General features: G+C 33.6%; 4 protein-coding genes across 6 annotated transcripts; 2 read left to right on the top strand and 2 right to left on the bottom strand.

Moving 5' to 3' along the window:
• Nucleotides 1-722: 722 nt before the first annotated feature.
• Nucleotides 723-3,155, bottom strand: LOC110702017 (succinate dehydrogenase [ubiquinone] cytochrome b subunit, mitochondrial-like). Of its 2 annotated transcripts, XM_021879657.1 has the most exons (4): nt 3,072-3,155; nt 2,859-2,984; nt 2,386-2,608; nt 723-1,516 (listed from the first exon to the last, which is right to left on the bottom strand). In XM_021879657.1, the coding sequence occupies exons 2-4, from the start codon at nt 2,919-2,921 to the stop codon at nt 1,062-1,064; spliced, it is 741 nt and encodes a 246-aa protein (XP_021735349.1). In that variant the 5' UTR covers nt 2,922-2,984; nt 3,072-3,155; the 3' UTR covers nt 723-1,061. The 2 variants fall into 2 exon arrangements, with proteins under 2 accessions (XP_021735349.1, XP_021735348.1); XM_021879656.1 differs by lacking the exon at nt 3,072-3,155 and having other exon boundaries at nt 2,859-3,059.
• Nucleotides 3,156-7,998: 4,843 nt separating this feature from the next.
• On the top strand, nt 7,999-11,724 carry LOC110702015 (ATP-dependent Clp protease adapter protein CLPS1, chloroplastic-like). Its single transcript, XM_021879654.1, has 4 exons — nt 7,999-8,539; nt 9,451-9,549; nt 9,644-9,753; nt 11,372-11,724. Exons 1-4 carry the CDS (start codon nt 8,263-8,265, stop codon nt 11,450-11,452), a joined length of 567 nt encoding a protein of 188 aa, XP_021735346.1. The 5' UTR covers nt 7,999-8,262; the 3' UTR covers nt 11,453-11,724.
• A 1,158-nt stretch (nt 11,725-12,882) lies between these two features.
• LOC110702014 (G-type lectin S-receptor-like serine/threonine-protein kinase At4g27290) lies at nt 12,883-16,791 on the top strand. 2 transcript variants are annotated; one of them, XM_021879653.1, is made up of 7 exons: nt 12,883-14,412; nt 14,538-14,651; nt 14,858-15,006; nt 15,268-15,478; nt 15,571-15,808; nt 15,912-16,062; nt 16,327-16,791. In XM_021879653.1, exons 1-7 carry the CDS (start codon nt 13,116-13,118, stop codon nt 16,636-16,638), a joined length of 2,472 nt encoding a protein of 823 aa, XP_021735345.1. In that variant the 5' UTR covers nt 12,883-13,115; the 3' UTR covers nt 16,639-16,791. The 2 variants fall into 2 exon arrangements, with proteins under 2 accessions (XP_021735345.1, XP_021735344.1); XM_021879652.1 differs by having other exon boundaries at nt 12,884-14,412; nt 14,855-15,006; nt 16,327-16,790.
• A 152-nt stretch (nt 16,792-16,943) lies between these two features.
• LOC110702016 lies at nt 16,944-19,428 on the bottom strand. Its single transcript, XM_021879655.1, has 2 exons — nt 19,018-19,428; nt 16,944-17,507 (listed from the first exon to the last, which is right to left on the bottom strand). The coding sequence occupies exons 1-2, from the start codon at nt 19,352-19,354 to the stop codon at nt 17,395-17,397; spliced, it is 450 nt and encodes a 149-aa protein (XP_021735347.1). The 5' UTR covers nt 19,355-19,428; the 3' UTR covers nt 16,944-17,394.
• Nucleotides 19,429-19,822: the final 394 nt, after the last annotated feature.

The raw sequence follows: 19,822 nt of genomic DNA, 5'->3' as shown, positions 1-19,822 counted from the left end.
TTCATTTGCCTCACATTTAATTTTGCTGACTCCAGAAGAATGAAACTGGAAGCCTATTCTTTTTGAAACAATATCAACATTGGGATAATCCTCCCTCCATATCTCATCATCTCAAATCTTCAACTACACTTCCTAGTTCCTACCTATTCATCCCATAGGGGCTACAAAAGTCAACAACTTGATTTCTGAATTGAACAGCCATCGAAGCAACTTATCGTCCATTTGATATGTACACTCTAGCATATCCAACATATTAGGACTGCAATTCCACCTCCTATTCTCAATAACACTCTCTGGCATTTTAATTTTTCCACCAAATAATAATCAGAAGAGCATGACAAATAACATTGTCTACCACAGAGCACCGACCAAACTTTTGAGCTTTAATTTGCATGTTGAAGTCTTTTCCTCATTAAAGTCAAATCATCAACATAATATAATTAACAGTACGTTTGATGCTACACTTAATTATACGAAGAAAGAAATAGGGGTGGACCTGCGTGAGGTAGAAAGTGACAGTGGTAGCAGCAATGCCCCCAGCCCTGGACGTCTGTGGATAGAGGTGTCAAGGACCTCAAGCCATCATTGAGAGCTTCAAAGAGCTTCGTCATTTCAGCTTATTCATAGATGACAATGTCTAAGCAAACCCAATTTACCAATAGAAAATAACCCCTAAAACATTAGCACCACCTAAGGAGAAAGAATGATTGGACAAAAAGGGGGACAAAACAAGTAACTTTGATATTATTTCTAGCAAGAAAAGCATATGAAAATACACAAAAAGATAACACGGTTTAAAGAGAAGCTTCAAAATGAAGGAAAGAGTTATCATTACAAATGTTGCATAAGAACTCAAACTTATTTTTATTTGAGTTTTGAACAATCACTCATTTCGCTAGACTAATTCATCATCTAGTTGTTGTAGAGAATGAAATCTAGCACTTTAAAACAGATTTGGCAATGATAAATCACATCTATGCCCTTTTCTTGCAATATGAATTCGGTAAAATGTTGCTGAGTTCGTCTCATTGCAGGTGTTTCTTCTAGAGTTCAACATAAACTTAATTAAAATGAGAGAGATACAAGAAGGTATCCTTGGCTACGATTAAAAGGAACAAGCTCCATAAGACCAAGATATAATTCCGGGTCACTCCATGGTGAACATAATCAGCCAAAATCTCACGAACCCCATCCATCGACCTATGACGAATTCCATGATACACATAATAGGTAAAAGCTAGGGCAGCAATCTCAAGAGATAATGTATGAAGCTTTGATGAATAAAAGACCGCCTGGTAGAAACTTGGATAGGTGAAACAAATTGAACCCATCTTCATGTAAACAAGGGAGAACAACAGATATGTACCTGTGAGGTACATTCCAGATACTCTATGCAAGATTGACAAGGTGGAATTAGATTGAGGCCGATAAATAAGAAGATGAGGAGATAGTGGGCGAAGGACATTCTTATGATCATCAACATTAGTTTCTCCCTTACCAACATTTATCTCATTATCTACACACAAAAAAAAAAAAAAAAAAAAAAAAAAAAAAAAAAAAAAAAACAAAAGACAATGGTTAAAATCAACACAAAAACAAAGACAAGAAATGAAGCAATATGATAATGTAATTATAAACAAGTCATGTGACAACTACAATTGTGTTTAAATACACCTAATGAGTTTTTTTAATTTTGAATTAGTTCATATAGATCTTGGTAATTCCATACATTTGCATTTTACTTTATTCACAATTTCACACACCCTATTTTGACTAATTAGGGTGATTTAAAATAAAGAGAATATACTAAGTTGGATTATTTTCTTTCATTTATGCTTTCAAAATATCAACTTTAATGACTGTTAATGTGTTGCATCTAAAAATAAACAAAGGAAGTATAAGCTGCATGTTTTTTCTTTAGAAAAGTTGTGTTAGGCTATATACTTTCAAACTTAATACGTTAATAGTCATTTGGTTGACATAAAACTACACTGAAAGTTGAGTGAAGTTGGTCAATTGGTTGGTAGAAGATTACTCCGATTCTCCAAACACAACTTTATATCAGCCAACTAACCACTTAAAACCTTTTTCAAAGAATCATATCGACAAAAAACAAATAGCTCGTGATACAGGTATAATAATTTTCACTAGCCAATAGAGCAATGCATAAACAATCCATACATTTTCCAAAAGATGATACTCTAACTTATGTTCTGAAAACACGACAATTCTCGAACCAATGTGATTAAAACACCTCTACTCTACTAAACAGGGCAATTAGATCTCTTACCTCTCATCATCAGCAATCAAACAATCTTTAACACCAAGGGGATAACTAGAAACAATGAAATGAACATAAAAAAGGATGGTTACTTGAATTATTACCTAAATTCTTTGTGGCAGCAGTGGACAAGTATCTGGCAAAGCTAGGATTAGCGAAATCGGGGCGAGAAACAGGCGAAAACGAAGGACTAGCCTGTTTTCCAGTTCCAGCACCAACTGATGAAAAATAAGCATTGAGAAACCCTAGCCCTTGCTCACTGCTGCGTGGCGCGATTCCGCCCGATTGATCAGCAATTCTAGCTCCATATCCCTCACAACCAAGGGTCTACATACACATCAATCAAAAATCAAATTCAATTGATTGAACAACAAACTCATTCTTACGAATTTCTAGGTTAAAATCAATCATTTTAATCATTGAAACTGAAATTTTTCATTGATTTTGAATTGAATTTGCTTGATGAATTCAGTGATTTATAGTGAATTGTAAACTGAATTATACCGATTAAAATCGAAATATAACTATAAATTAGCGAATTAAACAGAAAATTGAAGAGATTAAGGATGAAACTTACAGCATTAAAGAGAGAAGAGCGAGAAGATCTGGAGATAGAACGTCCGATTCGAGAAAGCATCATCTTGACGATAACGAAGAGATGATCTGAAGATGAATGCAGAGAATTTCAGAAGCTTCAAAATTTCTGAATCAAAATCAAATGAAGACGTCAGAAAAATTTAACCAGAAAAGAAAAAAAATGGAGGAGAGAGAAAACGGGTGAGCGTAATACCGTAAATGTGACAATAATTGTGGGTGATCAAATGAGTATTCAGCCTAAATTGGCTTTTTGGTGGGGTGATTAATTATTTAATTATAATTAGAGGAGCAATTTTCATAGCTAATGCTAAAATGTAAATTAATTCCTTATGTATATCAATTTTAAAACTATTTTTCACAATATCATTCACTTAAGTCTGTTCACTTCACCTTAATTTCAGTTCAGTTCAGTTCAGCTCCAATCGGTGCAGTTCAGTTCAGCTCAACTCAGTTCAGTTTAGTTTTGTTCAGTTTAGCTCAGCTTAATTTAGTTTAGTTCAATTCAGCTCCTAATTTCCTTCTCTCATAAAATATTCATTTCAATTGTATTCGATCAGTTCAGTTCAATAAATGTGAACAGACCCTTAGCCTCGGATTCGAGTTTCATTTTTTTTTTCCTGAAGATAAACTGCTATAACGATGGCGGTTCTACATATCATTAACAATTCGATATCAAGTATAACCTCTAATTAGGGGCAAGTGTTATATAAAATTGAAATTAGGGCTAACCTTACAATCAGGGGAAAGAGTGGTGAATGAAATTCCCGCGTACGAAGGCAGTGACAGTCAAAGGTGATGAATTCGACGGTAATTTGGACCTTGGAGTAGTGACCATAGATTTGGTGTACCACTTGGGCGGTTTATCTGGAGTATCGTGCTTTGGAAGATGAACACTTCGAAATATTAATATCAATTAATTACCTACTAAGGGCCTGTTCACATTTACTGAATTGAGCTAAATTGAACTGAACTAATTGGAGCTGAAGTGAACTAAACTAAATTGAATAGAGTTGGAATGAATATTTTACGAGAGAAGGGAATTAGAAGTTGAACTGAACGGAATTGAAATTAAGCTGAAGTGAACAGGTTCTAAGGCACTGATACGTGTTTGCAAATACATATCGAGTACCTACTAAGGCCACGTTGTTTCTTATCGCTAAATATCTTTAATTTCGTAATGAAATTTTTATAAAAATACATAAATGTGGTTTGAACCCCTAATCTCATGTAATGAATACCACACATCTTATCATCTTAACTAGAAATAAATTATGATCTATTCATCCACATAAATGTATTTAAATGTATGCTTCAAAAAAATGTATTTAAATATAGAAAGATGAATAACATGCAAATTATAAACAAAAAAGACTCATACTACTCTTAATATTTTTTTTGATATTCAACATTATATCCCAATTAATTAATATTGTACTAAAGAATTCAAATACTCCCTCCGTTCCCCGTTGATAGTCACTTTTGCTAAAAAATCATGGGAATTAAGGAGAAATAAAGAAAGTACATTGGGTATGTAAAAAAGAAGAGAGAGAAAGTAATTAAAGTACATGGGAAAATAAAATTTACACGTTAAATTTAAATTTGCACAAATATTTTTGCAAATGTTAGAGAATTTTGGTAAAAAAATAATATTAATGGTACTTGAAAAAAGCAAATATGACTAACATTTTGAGTCACCAAAATGGCAAAAGTGACTATCAATCGGGGACGGAGGGAGTAGTTTATTTAAAAAAATAAGGAAAAATTTGTTAAAAAAAAACTTTTAAAATCATTATTTTGCGAAAAAAAACATTTTAAAAGCTTTTATGTTAAAAAAAACCCCACTTTTTTTTTTCTCGAGAGGAAACCTACTTCCTTAATTACACACTAATTAACTAATTAGACTTTAATTTCCTCTCATTTTTTCTAATTAACCTCTAACCCACCAAATTACTAAAGGCTTGTTTGACATTATTTTTTGTTTTCAGTTTCCAGTTTTTTTTTAAAAAAACAAAAACAAAAAAAGGATACAAGAAAAAGGTGTTTCCACTTTTTTGTTGTCAGTTTTCAAAATTATCATGATTTTAATAAGTTTGAATAATTTTTTTATTAATTACATGACATATATTACATTATTTAAAAAAAAAACAGAAAACTACAGTGATGCCAAACAAATCTTAAATAACTAGATTTAATTTATATAGATAAAAAACCACCAGCCCTTCCCCTTCCTCCTCCATTTCCCCCTCCTTTTCCTTTTCCTTCCTCCTCTCTTTCCCCCTCCCTTAACAGCAACCCCCTCCCCTTACCGGTTACCGAAATCCGCTGCCCAGATCCCCCACCACCGACGACCTTCTCCATCGTCCGAAGACCCTTCCTTTCCCCCTAATCACCATCAGTGACAATTACCTTCTTTATTTTGATTAACCCTAAAAAAATTGGGTTTTTAATTTTGTACATCTTGCTTGCAATTGATGCTTGTTTTGGCTTTGATTATGTATGTATGTGGTGTTAGGGTGATTTAGAAGCAAATTTCAATTGATTTGGACTTGATTTGAACATGTTTGAGTAGATAAGAGCCAAAAATTTGAAGGGAAGTGGTGGTCGCCCACGGGGATAAGGGGAAAAGGGAGGATCAACCAGCGGTGGAGGTAGGTCGCCGGAGGTGGAGGGATCTGGCGACGTGTCCGTTGGGTGAGGAGGTTGTTTCCACGGGAGAGGGAAAGGGAGGAAGAATAGGAAGGGTGGTTGGTTGATAGTTGAGGTGGTGGTTTTTTTATGTTTAAAGAAATGGGAGGAAATTAGAGCCTAATTAAGTTAATTAGATAATTAAAGAAAATGAGTTTTCTCTCAAAATAAAATAAAATAATGAATGTGGTGGTTTATTTTTGACAAATTTTCCTTAAAAAAAATCCACTTAGAGTAACGGGACACGCCTGGGCCACAAACTAATTAGACAAAAAAAAAAACCACCTCACACACTAGTCTATCTATAACTAATATATATATATCTATATATTATATACTAACAACCGCTGACGTCATCACTGCTTACGTGTCACTTTCTTATTTAATTTTTTCCCTCCAAATGCAAGAATGATGTCATATTTTTTTTTCCTTTTTAAGTTACCCAATTTAACATTGCTTTGAAAATTAAATTTCATTTGAATTTTTAAATTTTGGGTTTTCTAACACATATTATGCTATTTAGATATTTATGAGTTGTTAACAATAGTTAATAATATAATTTAATTGAAATTTCCTAATTAAATATGAAAATTATGCACTTTTGGGAATTGTACATTCATATTTAATTAAAAGTTAATTAGGAACATGGAGGAAGTATTTATTTTCTTTCAATATGTGTTAAAAGTCTATAATTCAATTCTTATTATAAAACCGTGCATCGCACGGGGTTAACCTAGTTAATACTAAAATAATTACACATCACCACTGTTACATGTGTCACCTTCTTATAAAATTTTTTCCCTAATAAGATATTTGTGACATCATTCTCTCTCTTTTTTTTTTCCTTTTCAAAATAAAGCTAATATTTAAAAATTATTGATTAAATATACATTTTTCTAAAAGCTTTTATAACTAAAATGGCTAATTACACAATTTATAAGTGATAGTAGAGCTTGGATTATTGTTCCCTCTTTATGAATTCTTCAAATTTTCTATAATGAATCAAAAACATATGCTAACATTTTAAAAAATTTATTATAATTATGAAGTTAATTAGAATATTTTTTCGGTTTTTTCACCAAATGCCCTTGAACTTTTCAAAAATTCACCAAATACCCTCAAGTTTTTCAAAATTCACCAAATGCCACTAACGTTTGTTAATATTCACACCGTGACCTCAAAATACTCTTGACGTTAAAGTTCCGTTAGCAATAAAATTTAATTCACCAAATGCCCTAACGTTGTTAAATAATTACACAAAATACCCTTATTTTTGGAAGTACAAGTGTACAACGTCTAGTTTGAAATTTAAGGAAACAAGCCGTTAGTTTTGATTTTCACCCTTTATTTGCATAAATACTCGATACATAGCATCCTCTTATTTGCTTAACCACAATTTTTTAACTCCTTGAGAAATCAATCTAAATCATCCTCCTCAATGTATGAGAATTTTTGTGTAAGAGTTACAAACAAAACTTGCTGTAGTAGGAGAAAATTTGCAGTAAGAACTTATGAGTCCGCTAGCTAGTCCGCGGACAAGCCCAGACTGTTTACTAGGGTGGGTATAGACTAGTTGTCAAGCCGTATAAAAGGGACTTGAGTTTGCTATATCAAGTCCGTTGGACAAAATATGAACTATAGCCCGATCCGTTTTCCGTCCAAGCCCGTAAGTAATCACCTCTATTTTATTTGGCCCTCTTTTTCTCTATTTGCGAGGTCTCCGACACTTCTTTTAATTTATGAATAGAGAATGTTTGCAACTCTTACACAAAAGTACTCATACATTGAGGAAGATTATTTAGATTGATAACTCATGGTGTTAAAAATTTGTGGTTAAGCAAATAAGAGAGATGCTATGTATCGAGTATTTATGCAAAAAAAGGGTGAAAATCAAAACTAACGGCTAGTTTCTTTAAATTTTAAACTAGACATTGTACTTCAAAAAATAAGGGTATTTTGTGTAATTATTTAACAAAGATAGGGCATTTAGTAAATTAAATTTTATTGCTGACGGAACTTTAACACCAGAGGTTACAGTGTGAATATTAAAAAACGTCAGTGGCATTTGGTGAATTTTGAAAAACTTATGGGTATTTGGTGAATTTTTGAAAAGTTCAAGGGCATTTGGTGAAAAAACCGATATTTTTTTATCTTAGTTAATCTAACTAAAGGGATCGATCACGATTTCTTATGTTGTTTAAAATATTTATATTACACACATACAAATAAGTTTTTAATTATTTAAACCATGTATTGCACGGGATTTACCTAGTTAAACAATTTAATTAGATCAAATTAGAATAAAACCCTCAATTTTCACATTTACCAACTTGTCTTATATGACAGTGTTTTAAAAATTGGCTGTTAGTAGAGAATCTAAATAGATCATTCTAGACCTTACGCCTTACACCATCAAATTGGCTAATTTGCACCCACAAAAAACCCCAATTCAACACTAACAAAACCATAAAATTCATAATTGTGGACTAAATTTAAACCCACCCATTTTATGATTCGCGCAATTTGCCAACAACTGATAACTAAAATTTTCATCCACAAACCAAATTACAAGTTTACAACCCTCAAACTAATTCTTCCTCTTTTTCTCTGCTATATATAAATCCAGCTTTCTTCTGGGTTTTTGCAGCAATTTCTCAAAGTGTTCATCTTTCAAGTTTTAAGCTCTGCTTAGTTCAACAATGGCTTCTTCTTCAACCATTTATTTCTTAGCTGTTACAACAACTACACCTGTCTCAAATGGGTTAAGAAATGGCCTACTTTCCCATGTCAAGAATTCAAGAGTTATGCTCAATGGCTTGAGAATGGAGGAGAGAGAAAATGAAGGGGTTTTTGCTGCTTCAATGGCGGTAAGAGTGAAATCAAGATTTGGGTCTCTTAGAGGAGGTGGTGGTGCTGTTTTGGAACGACCCAGTTTTGATCAGTCTCAATTTGACCCTTCAACCCAAGTTGAAGAAGGTAGTCTTTTCAATTCTTGTTTGTGTTTCTTGATTTTTGCAATTTTTAAAAATTTGTACTCAATTGTTATTTGTATGGTTTAATTCAAATGGGATTGTTTGTATTAACTGTTAGACTGTCTGATACAAGAATTTGAGGTTTGGTTGAGTTCGGGTTTGTAGAATTTAGGTTTGGTTATTACAACTGAACTTGTTAGAGTGAAATTCTGATTTTAGGGATATGAAATGAATGGTTAAATACTTAAATATAACTGAAATTTCAATTGGTATGCTGATAAAATTACAAGTAATCTAATGTCTTGAATCTTGAAGTGTTGCTTTAGGAGCAGATGTCCTATCATTCATACAAATTATTTACTGTTTGGAATATTGAATGCTTTTGACATAGCGTTTTTGGTTCTTGCAATTGTTTTATGTGTATTCAGTTTATTGTGTTTATTTTGTTGCAATGATATTTGTGTAATATAATCCAGTTGGGTTTCTTTGTGTGACTATCATACTGTTTTGTGCAAGAACTAGAGAAGTAAGGTTACCAGGTTTGTTTGAGTTTGGGTTTGTCAAAGTTAGGTTAGGTTATTACTACTTGTGTGACTATCAGACTGTGTTGTGCAAGAAATAATGAAATAAGGTCACCAGGTTTGTTTGAATTCGGGTTTGTCGAAGTTAAATTAGGTTATTACTACTAATGAGCTTGTTAGAGTGGAAAGAATGATGGAATGAATGGTTAAATTTTACTGATCTTTCAATTGGTATGCTGCTTAAATTTTAAGGAATCTATTGTCTTGAATCATGAAGTGTTGCTATAGGAGCAGATATCCTACCAGCTTACTAGTTATATGCTTTTTGCATATATGTTGCCATGTTGGCGTAGCGTTCTTGGTGAATACTGAATAGCTTGTTAAATTTTTGTAGGAGGAGACATTGGAAGGGTAAAGGATAAGAAAGGTACTGGAAGTGGAGACAGTTACAGGGTTTTGCTGCTTGATGATGAGCGCCACACAGAAAAGCTTGGTGAGTGAAAGTTACATACATCTTTGAGTGCAAGAGAAGTTATGATGATTGTCATTTTTGATATTTTTGGTTCTAATATGTCTTTTATGTTTAGTTTTGAAGGTATTACCCCAGGCTGTTCCATCAGTTACTCCAGACGATGCAAGAAGAATCTTCAGTGAATCACGACAAAATGGTGTAGCAGTGGTTATTGTGGCTGTGAAGGTATGTTAATATCTGTCTTTTGCTCCTAATGCTTCTGTTCAACATAAGATATTAATGTCACTATGTCAGTGAGTCATGTGTCCTTAGCTTTGTTATATGATACTCCATACTCGAAATTTGTTGGGCTGCTCATATTTGGGACCAAATTGTACCCCATACTTGAATTGTATTATACAAGTTCTTTTGGATGATAGCATGCCTTTCTCTGCTTCTCCAGAAAACTTGAACTAGCACAGTAGTTTGGAAATCAGATAGGTTGATCCTGTCTTCTGAACTGAACACCTTTGGTCTTTGGTTCAGATAAGTATTAAGCCCAGTTAAACAAATCAGAGTCCCTTTTTAAGTTATTATTGCAATATCAATAATATGTTTAGCCGAAGCAACTTTGTGGGAATAAGAGCTTTTTAAAGTCCTCTGAGGCATTGACCTTCTTACATAGACAATCAGAACATTAGACTGTGCATTACACTTGCCTTACATTGATCAGCTTATAAGTGTTCTTTATTGATACAGGGAATCCATTTGATATGAAATGAAATAAAAAAGGAATAGCTAAAGAAACAAATGAATTTTCACCATTTGATTTCAGCAAAGCCTTCTATGAGTATATGAAGGAGTGTGTTGTAGTATCTTCCTCTTTAAGTAATGCTCAATTTGAAATTGAAGGAAATGTTGTCACACCTTTAATAAATACTCTGAGTGTAGTTCGATCTGGACTATAACGAAACATGATAAAATTGCAATGGTACTGGGAGAATTATGAGTTACTTGGGCAGTTGAAGACTACAATTTCTTACTACAATGAATTACTTAGAGAAAACCTAGTCCATAAGTTAAAAATTATCTGAGGTTTCGAATTTAGGAATCAAGATTGTTCATTTTTGTAGCTAATAAAATGAGTACTGAAAAACCCTTGCTTGAAAGGCCACTTCTCTTTTATATTGTTCTGTCAAAATTAGTGTGCCAGAGTTGTGATCTGAAGTTTTCCATAGTCTGTATTTAGCTGTAAAAATGACTGTTCAAAATTTTAAAATTTTATGATATTCAAGTCTTCTAGAAGCCAATGGTTATAGTGTTGTATAATGTATCCGATGCCTTCCTAAAATGACTTCTGGCATTAGCCAAAGAAAGTGAAAACCAACCAATTTCTTGGGTACACGAATGTTAAGCATAAGAATTTCAGTTATATTTGACTGAAGTTAACGCACAGAAGACATTTGGATGCAAAGGGTAGACTTTAGATTCCCATTTGTGGTATTAAGGGAAATGAACTCTTGATACAGATGCTGCATTTATATTTTCTTTCACACGTCCAACAATTTAGCAATTGATTAAGGCAGTTAGCTGAAAAAATTAGACATAGATTTTCAATGATGTAGCAGATGTTAAAACTTAGTCAAATTATAAAACCACCAACCATCTTTAATGATCTAAGTGCCAATTTGATACCATTTAGATTCTGCTTATTACTTTTTCTTGCTTTTGGGAGGGTGGTGGGTGGATTGTGCATTAGCCAGCTATTCCCTTATTGCCTGAACTGTCTCGTCTGTCTGTGTTGTGTATAACAATTGAGTTGAATCAGTTGATTACATATTAACACACTTGTTTTGGTTGGCAGGAGCATGCTGAATTTTACTCTCAAATGATGATCCGAGGAGGTCTACGATCATCTATTGAACCAGAATCAAATACTGTATGAACTTAACTGGGAGTGCTCGGAATTTTTGTAGTGGCTCATATCCGAGTGTATAGGAATGTAGAATTCATAAGTATAGCATATTTTTTGTAGCATATTATCCTTGTCACCTAGCAAGATATTTGTTGCTAATATTGACTTCAATATTGATAGTTGTGAAACTTTATGAAGAAATTTTTTGCTCTTGCTAGTGACAATCTTGTATGAGACACAGTTTTAAATCAAGTTAATGTGGGACATAGTGGTTTTTATGTTATAAAGGTGACGTCTTATTATATCTTTTTTCATCTTTTAGGAGTTTAGGGAATAGTAACTTCTTGATGTCTTATAATTGAATACTGTTAAGAACTTAGTATGTGATGATCTCGCCAAAGACTTGCACCGACAACGTAGATATGCTTAATTTTGCTACATTGATGTCCATGCATTGGATTGTTTTTTGATCTTGGTTGGTTTCAGAATGACTTACAATAGAAATATCCTTGTCAAAATCGAACTAAGCTATGAGTCTTATTGGAATCTTAGCTGCTGTAGTTTGTTATTATACATCTAATTTACTATGGGTGGCTGTAGTACTTTTTTTGTTTGCTGTGTGAACGAGAGTACGAGACCCTAACTTCACAAGTCGGTATCATTCAGCTAACTAGCCAGATAAGTGAAGACAGGAGGGTAAATGAGAACAGGGCTCAGAAAATGGGAAATATATGTTAGGCAAAACTGTACAAGAATAGATCAATAAAAGGAATAAATATTTGATGATAATGACCTTTATTTAGTGGACTCTTTTCCCCCTTGAAAGAAGTCATATTCCGTTCATAAAGTATTACGAAGTAGCTTAAACCTGTTCGACAACAAATTTTCAAGTAACTTCTACAATTCTGTGTTGGTAAATTGTCTATTATAGGTGAAAACTAGTGTTTGATGGAGTATTATTCCGACTTTAGGGGTCAAATATTTTATCTTGTATGTAGCTTTTGAGATAGATCTGGTTTTCTACCATATTAATAATAGTGAGTTTAAGATTTCTATGATTTTCAGACATGCTCTGGTACGACGAGCTTCTGTAGGCGATTTTACAGAGAATCTAGTTTGGTTTGGTATTTTATCTTGTTTTCTTTGGTTTAAACACGATCAAATGATGGTGCAATACCCTGACTTCTAGGTCTAAGTATTTAGTAGAGCATGATAAGTTACTTTTCCAACAAAAATAGAACACTGACATGTTAGTGAGCACAAATTAGTTTTGGCAGTATAAGAAAAATAGAACAAGGGTCAAAGGTTATGTTATAATGACAAAATTTTCCACTGAAGCTGACTATTCAGAATTCAGAATTACCATAAAATCTTTAGTTGTTATCATCTGCAGAATGTATATGCTGAATTCTATTTCAGCATTTTTTAAAATATATGTGAGACTGAATGAATAAAGAAACAAAAACGAGACGTCCGAAATGGGACTTGTTTTGAATTTATGATCCATATGTAAGGCACTTGTAGGCTTGTAGCAAATTCATTAGCTTTATTTTGCTGACTTTTTGGTGTTGTCTTGTAGTAGTTGGACTAGGAAAGTTAGCAGTCATTTCTTGCTCTTTACTCATCTTTCTTCTCTTATAATGGAGGAAAACCTTTCAGTCAATACTTTCTGAAGGCTATCAGTAACTTAACTATGGTGAGTTATCGCCTCATCTTTGTTTTATGGTTATTATCATCTATGTGTTCTCAACTGTTTATCTCATATTCGCTTGATTTAATCAATTCAACCCATCCTTTGAAAGATGGAGACACATTGGTTTCGGCAGGTGGAAATTTTGAGCTGGGATTCTTCACCCCTGATAATTCTGATAGAAGGTACCTTGGAATCTGGTACAAGAAAATTCCTGTGCAAACTGTGGTTTGGGTAGCCAATCGGGAGGTGCCACTCAAGACTCTTGTGAGTTCTTCAGCAGCCATGCTTAGACTCACTAGCAGGTCAGTCCTTGAGCTTATCAATGGCACAGGTGTTGTTGTTTGGGAAACCAACCTGACAAGAACTGTGAAGAATCCGGTTGCTGAGCTTTTAGACTCCGGGAATCTTGTCATAAAGGATATGGATGGTGATCATAAAAATGGTGATGGTTTTTTATGGCAGAGCTTTGATTTTCCATGTGACATCCAGTTGCCTGGGATGAAGCTGGGAAAGGACTGGGTTACAGGGCTTGATCGGTACCTTACTTCCTGGAGAAGTAGCGATGATCCTTCACTGGGAAGCTATACATATCGTCTTGATTATCATGGCTACCCGCAACCAGTTCTGATGAAAGGCCATATGGAGCAGTATAGGAATGGACCATGGAACGGAGTAAGGTTCAGTGGTAATCCTAGTCTGAAGCCTAACCCTTACTTCACCTTTGACTTTGTCATGAATTCTAAGGAAACATATTATGTTTATGAACTTCTCAATAGCTCGGTCATTTCTCATAGGATCTTGAACCCCTATGGGACCATGCAAAGGCTTGTTTGGAGTGATCATGTACAAGGATGGGTAATGTACTTGACCGCGCAGTCTGATAATTGTGATACATATTCTCTGTGTGGTAAGTTTGGAAGTTGTAACATAGCCAACTCTCCTGAATGTGGGTGTTTGAAAGGTTTCAGTCCAAAATCACCTAATGATTGGAATTCTGGGGGATGGTCAGATGGGTGTATGAGGAAGACCCCTTTGAGCTGTAATGGAGGAGATGGCTTTGTCAAGTATACCAACGTCAAGCTGCCTGACACTCAATATTCCTGGTATAACACGAGCATGAACCTTGATGAATGCAGGAACAAGTGTTTGTCGAATTGCTCCTGTGTAGCTTATGCTAATTTGGATGTAAGGGCAGGGGGAAGTGGGTGTTTGATTTGGATTGATGTCCTGACCGATCTTAAGATTTACCCCGAAAATGGGCAGGATCTCTTTGTGAAGCTAAATGCTTCTGATATAGGTAAGACCTTTATCACAATATGTAGTGTGAGAAACTGTTTGGTCTATAGGTTAACTATTTGTAAGAGCTCATTATATGGTTGCCTGTTAAGATTGGACATATTTTTTTAACTATGTCATTGACAGGAAAGGGAAAAAGGCGAATCTGGATAGTATTAAGCTCAAGTATTGCTGTTATAATACTCCTGATTTTGTGCACAACACTCCTTTTATGGAAGAAAAGGAAATTCAGAAGAAAAGGTAGCTGTCTGTTTGTCAGTTGCTATGTAGTACTTGATGTCTAGACTTGTGCAGTTGTGCTCTCATTATTTCTAGATTGAGAAGGGAAATATTAACTTGAATCTTAAGGTGTAGCAGACTAGCAGTAGTAGTTCAATTGTCAAATTAATTATGCAGTATAGTAGTATACGAAGTAGTTTATATTTGGCATTTCCACTATGTAGCAGGAGGAGCTAGAGAAAGTTACATTGTCAATGATGGAGAGAACGCAGAACCGGAGTTGCCATTGTTTGACATCAGTGTTATTGCTGAGGCTACCAATAATTTCTCATATACAAATAGGCTTGGTGAAGGCGGCTTTGGCCCTGTGTACAAGGTATGAGAGGCTTCTAATCTGCATATATGTCTACAGTTGTCGAATTGTCATTGTTTGAATAGTTTGTTTCTAACAAGGAGTTAATGAGATTCTGATGTTTCTATTTGACATTGGATGAATTGAACAAAAAAGAGAAGGATAAAAAAAAGGCTATAAATATTTTTTGTGAAAACTATATGAACATTAAATTAATAGAAGAAATGAAAAGATATTTTCAGTTTGTTTGGGAAAATATTTTTGATTTTTTACAGCAATACCCAGGGTATGCTGAAATCAGGAAAAGAGATAGCAGTGAAGAGGCTCTCTAAAGAATCAAGGCAAGGACTAGATGAGTTCAAGAATGAAGTTATATGCATTGCAAAGCTGCAGCATAGAAACCTTGTAAAACTCTTGGGATGTTGCATTGAAGGAGAAGAACGGATGCTAGTGTACGAATACATGAGCAACAAGAGTTTGGACTTGTTCATCTTTGGTTAGACTCGCTCTCAACTTTCCATCTTGGTTTCAGTATTTCAACATTTTTTCATTTCTTACTTTACTAAGGAAAGAAGATTGACTGTTCAGATGATATGAGAAGTAAGTCTCTGGAGTGGCCCAAGCGCTTTCAGATTATTAAAGGGATAGCTCGCGGTCTTCTTTATTTGCATCAGGATTCAAGGTTAAGAATTGTTCACAGAGACCTCAAGGCCAGCAATATCCTGCTAGACTCAGAAATGAACCCGAAAATTTCTGATTTTGGTATGGCTCGGAGTTTTGAAGGAAATGAGTGTGAAGCAAAGACCAACAAAGTAGTTGGAACCTAGTAAGCTTCTCCCACCACTTGAATTGTGTGTGTAAACTCTCTTTTCATTCTACATTCCATGTATAAGCTAACATTATATTTTGTTTCTTTTCTGTTCTTCTAGTGGATACATGTCTCCAGAATATGCAATAGACGGGCTCTTTTCTGTAAAATCCGATGTGTACAGCTTCGGAGTACTAGTGCTAGAAATCATCAGTAGTAAGAGAAACAGAGGATTCAACCATCCAGACCACCACCATAACCTCCTTGGACATGTAAGAAAGTCTTTGCACCTTTCTCTTTTCTTAATGCTTGCATCAATCTAAATTCGAGCCAAACACAGTCTTGCATTGGTTCATTCGTTAGTAGTTTTGGTCCAATATCAAGACTAAAATCAATCGAAAAATCCAAACATGAATAGAAGAAATGGTCTAAAAGTAACTACAGATTGTTTGATACTTCAAACCTGGATCAGACAGATAATAATCACCCCTTTTTTCGGTCTAGTTCTGAAGCTAACCTTTGACAATATTGTTTAGGCATGGAGACTTCACAATGAAGGTTTGGCTTCGGAACTTGTTGATACATCAATAGGGGGCTCCTGCAATACATCTGAAGTACTGAGATCAATACACATAAGCTTGCTGTGCGTGCAGCAAAGCCCTGATGATCGCCCCAGCATGCCGTCTGTTATAGTAATGTTAGATAGCGATGTTGCATTGCCTCAACCAAAGAAGCCCGGGTTTTTCATAGGGAGGGAGTTCCTGGACAAAGAATATTTATCTAGTGCTACAATATCTGGATCACATTGCAGCAATGAGATGAGTATAACTGCAGTATCTGGCAGATAGCATTCTTTATACTGTTAGTATATGCTAATAATTAAGTAATATAGTAAAATGTTGATCTTTATTAGCTGGGTCTTGTTTATGACATACTTTGCATAATAATTGTAAATATTCAAGCACATAAATTTTTAAAGTTCAATGGTGTAGTTTTCAGAAAAGTTCGACTCACTTTTATATTATTCTATTTTGTCAACTCGTACGTACTTTTAATTGTCCGGACAATATGAATCATGTCGATGATATTACTCATAGTAATTATGGGATTAAATATTTTTTTTTTTTTTGGTGTTCTACCCGGTTCACCCTGTGGGCTAATCCGGATTCGGGGATCAGTTCTGGGATTAAATATTTTGATGGCTGAATGATATTATTTAGCTGAATGATATGATCAATTATTAGGATGATAGCATTAATTATCTATGCTTATGTCATTAAATTGCTTTCTTATCATCTTATGTGTCACAATAATACCTATTTGTCGTCTACGTGACGCGACACTTGGCAAATAATTAAAATGCCAAGTGTTACTGTCTCACAACTAGGTCACGAGTAGAAAGAACTTTGTATAAAAAAATAAAATAAATAAATAAATAAATAAAAACACAACATGGAAGGAAATAAAATAGAAAGAAAAACTAAATCTAAAAATTATAAACTTGGTACTATTCTTTATGAATTGAGATTCTAATTATACAATGGAATTTAACAGCAAATATTTTGCATCCTCCAATGATCTACTTTGTAATGAGCATAGCCATGTTAATGAGCCTTCTTGTGGGAGCTTTTGTGTGCGGGCGTAGATTTGGGGTCGGGCACATGTGTAGGTTGGTCGATGCATACCTTAATGCAATCTTTCTTACATTTTTCTTCATCTTCAAAAGATTAATCATGGTTAAGAAGCACCAAAAAAATAGTTAAGAAGGGAATAACCCGATTTGAGTATATATATATATACTTTATTTTCTCCATCTCAAACTAGTTTACCCGACTTGACTTTTAACTAACATAATTCATAAACTCAATTTTGACTAGCTTTTGTGATATACATATAAGAAAAAACATAACCACATGTAGGATTTTGTCAGATGTCTTTCAATGTGTACTCCGTATTTTAAAATATCACCATTTTTTTTTTACAAATTTCTTATTTAATTATACGGTTTTTTCACCAAATGCCCTTGAACTTTTCAAAAATTCACCAAATACCATCAAGTTTTTCAAAATTCACCAAATGCCACTGACGTTTTTTAATATTCACACTGTGACCTCTGGCGTTAAAGTTTCGTTAGCAATAAAATTTAATTCACCAAATGTCTTATCTTTGTTAAATAATTACACAAAATACCCTTATTTTGGAAGTACAATGTCTAATTTGAAATTTAAGGAAACTAGCCGTTAGTTTTAATTTTCACCCTTTTTTGCATAAATACTCGATACACATCATCTCTCTTATTTGCTTAACCACAAATTTTTAACACCATGAATTATCAATCTAAATAATCCTCCTCAATGTATGAGTACTTTTGTACGTGTAAGAGTTGCAAACATCCTCTATTCATAAAAAGAAGTGTCGGAAACCTCACAAACAGAAAAAAAGAGGGTCAAATGAAATAAAGGTGATTACTAACGGGCTTAGACGGAAAACAGATCGGGCTATAGTTCATATTTTGTCCAACAAACTTAATGTAACAAACTCAAGCCCCTTATATGCGGCTTGACAATTAGTCTATACTCACCCTAGTAAACAGTCTGGGCTTGTCCGCGGACTAGATAGCAGACTCAGAAGTTTTTACTGCATATTTTCTCTTACTACAACAAGATTTGTTTGCAACTTTTATACAAAAGTTCTCATACATTGAGGAGGATGATTTAGATTGAATTCTCAAGGAGTTAAAAATTTGTATTTAAGCAAATAAGAGGATGCTATGTATCGAGTATTTATGCAAATAAAGGGTGAAAATCAAAATTAACGGCTTGTTTCCTTAAATTTCAAACTAGACTTGTACACTTGTACTTCAAAAAATAAGGGTATTTTGTAATTAATTAATAAAGTTAGGGCATTTGGTGAATTTAATTTTATTACTAATGAAACTTTAACGTCAGGGGTATTTAATTTAAGGTCACGGTGTGAATATTAACAAACGTCAGTGGCATTTGGTGAATTTTGAAAAACTTGAGGGTATTTGATGAATTTTTGAAAAGTTCAAGGGCATTTGGTGAAAAAACGTTAATTATAATTAGAGGTATTTCATTCCGATTGAATTTTATGCATTGAAAAATTAATACGAGTAATAAAAAAACACATGTTAGCTAATTTGGAACAAAGAAAATAGATGTCACTATTAAATAAAATTGGTCGTAGTAAATTAAACATAAACGTACCCTTTTTTTCGCATATTTGAGACATAGTTTGGTGACAACCATACATACAAAATAAGCTTTTGTAAGCTGCTAGCATTTCATATTTAGTCTCATTCTTCTTGAATTTGCTAGCTCCATTTAATGATTTTTTGATGCATTCTACACGACATGCATCTTCATCTCCATTAGTTTTGCATTTGTTTGCGCATTTATCTAGCTTATTGATTTCTTGGATGGTTTCAGCCTTCAACTGCTTATCCGCTCCTAAAATTGTATCTATATTTGCTATGACATTGTTGATGTGTGTGACAATTACAAGAACAAAAAAGAAAATCGTCGCGATTTTAAGTCCTTCCATTTATTTATATAATGAAAAAAAAAACTAAAAATTTGATGGAAAATTTTAGTTGTATTAGTTAAATCTAAATGGTTGAGAAATGAGATTATATATAACAATAGTATTTCATAGTCTTATATATAGATTTTTGCATTGTTTATTTATGGCATTTGAAATTGTGAGCTAGCATAACTTTCTCCTTCATTATGGTCTCATATAGCACTTGCTATATTGCTAACAATTGGTGCAATTATTTTTTAAGGCTTAATGGATGGAAGGAATAAATTGGTTTGCCTTTTATGTTTATTAGGTAGCATAATAAAAATTATACAAGTATGTCTCACATTTCTCATAATGGTTTGGATTAAGGAGAAAATATAAGTTTATCACATTGATAAATTAATTTTATTCAAAGTTATAGGTTAATCAACAATTTTATATTAAATATGGGTCCCACAATTGTAAATATAGTAATTATAATAATGTTAT

The sequence above is a fragment of the Chenopodium quinoa genome, unplaced genomic scaffold (genome assembly GCF_001683475.1).
Source record: "Chenopodium quinoa cultivar QQ74 unplaced genomic scaffold, ASM168347v1, whole genome shotgun sequence".
Lineage (NCBI taxonomy): Eukaryota > Viridiplantae > Streptophyta > Magnoliopsida > Caryophyllales > Amaranthaceae > Chenopodium > Chenopodium quinoa.
The sequence above is the reverse complement of the archived record's forward strand: the minus strand, read 5'-3'. Positions and strand labels throughout refer to the sequence as shown.

Bases quoted from the DNA above. Each gene is read 5' to 3' on its own strand.
- LOC110702014 (XM_021879652.1), top strand. From the start codon at position 13,116: ATGGTGAGTTATCGCCTCATCTTTGTTTTATGGTTATTATCATCTATG. The intron at 15,007-15,267 runs GTATGAGAGGCT...AGCAATACCCAG, and splicing joins GCTTTGGCCCTGTGTACAAG to GGTATGCTGAAATCAGGAAA. The intron at 15,809-15,911 runs GTAAGCTTCTCC...CTGTTCTTCTAG, and splicing joins AACAAAGTAGTTGGAACCTA to TGGATACATGTCTCCAGAAT.
- LOC110702016 (XM_021879655.1), bottom strand. From the start codon at position 19,354: ATGGAAGGACTTAAAATCGCGACGATTTTCTTTTTTGTTCTTGTAATT. The intron at 17,508-19,017 runs GTACGTTTATGT...AATCTTTTGAAG, and splicing joins TCAAATATGCGAAAAAAAGG to ATGAAGAAAAATGTAAGAAA.
- LOC110702015 (XM_021879654.1), top strand. From the start codon at position 8,263: ATGGCTTCTTCTTCAACCATTTATTTCTTAGCTGTTACAACAACTACA. The intron at 8,540-9,450 runs GTAGTCTTTTCA...AAATTTTTGTAG, and splicing joins TTCAACCCAAGTTGAAGAAG to GAGGAGACATTGGAAGGGTA. The intron at 9,550-9,643 runs GTGAGTGAAAGT...TTTTATGTTTAG, and splicing joins GCGCCACACAGAAAAGCTTG to TTTTGAAGGTATTACCCCAG.
- LOC110702017 (XM_021879657.1), bottom strand. From the start codon at position 2,921: ATGATGCTTTCTCGAATCGGACGTTCTATCTCCAGATCTTCTCGCTCT. The intron at 2,609-2,858 runs GTAAGTTTCATC...ATGTGTATGTAG, and splicing joins GCTCTTCTCTCTTTAATGCT to ACCCTTGGTTGTGAGGGATA. The intron at 1,517-2,385 runs GTAATAATTCAA...TTTTGTGTGTAG, and splicing joins TGCTGCCACAAAGAATTTAG to ATAATGAGATAAATGTTGGT.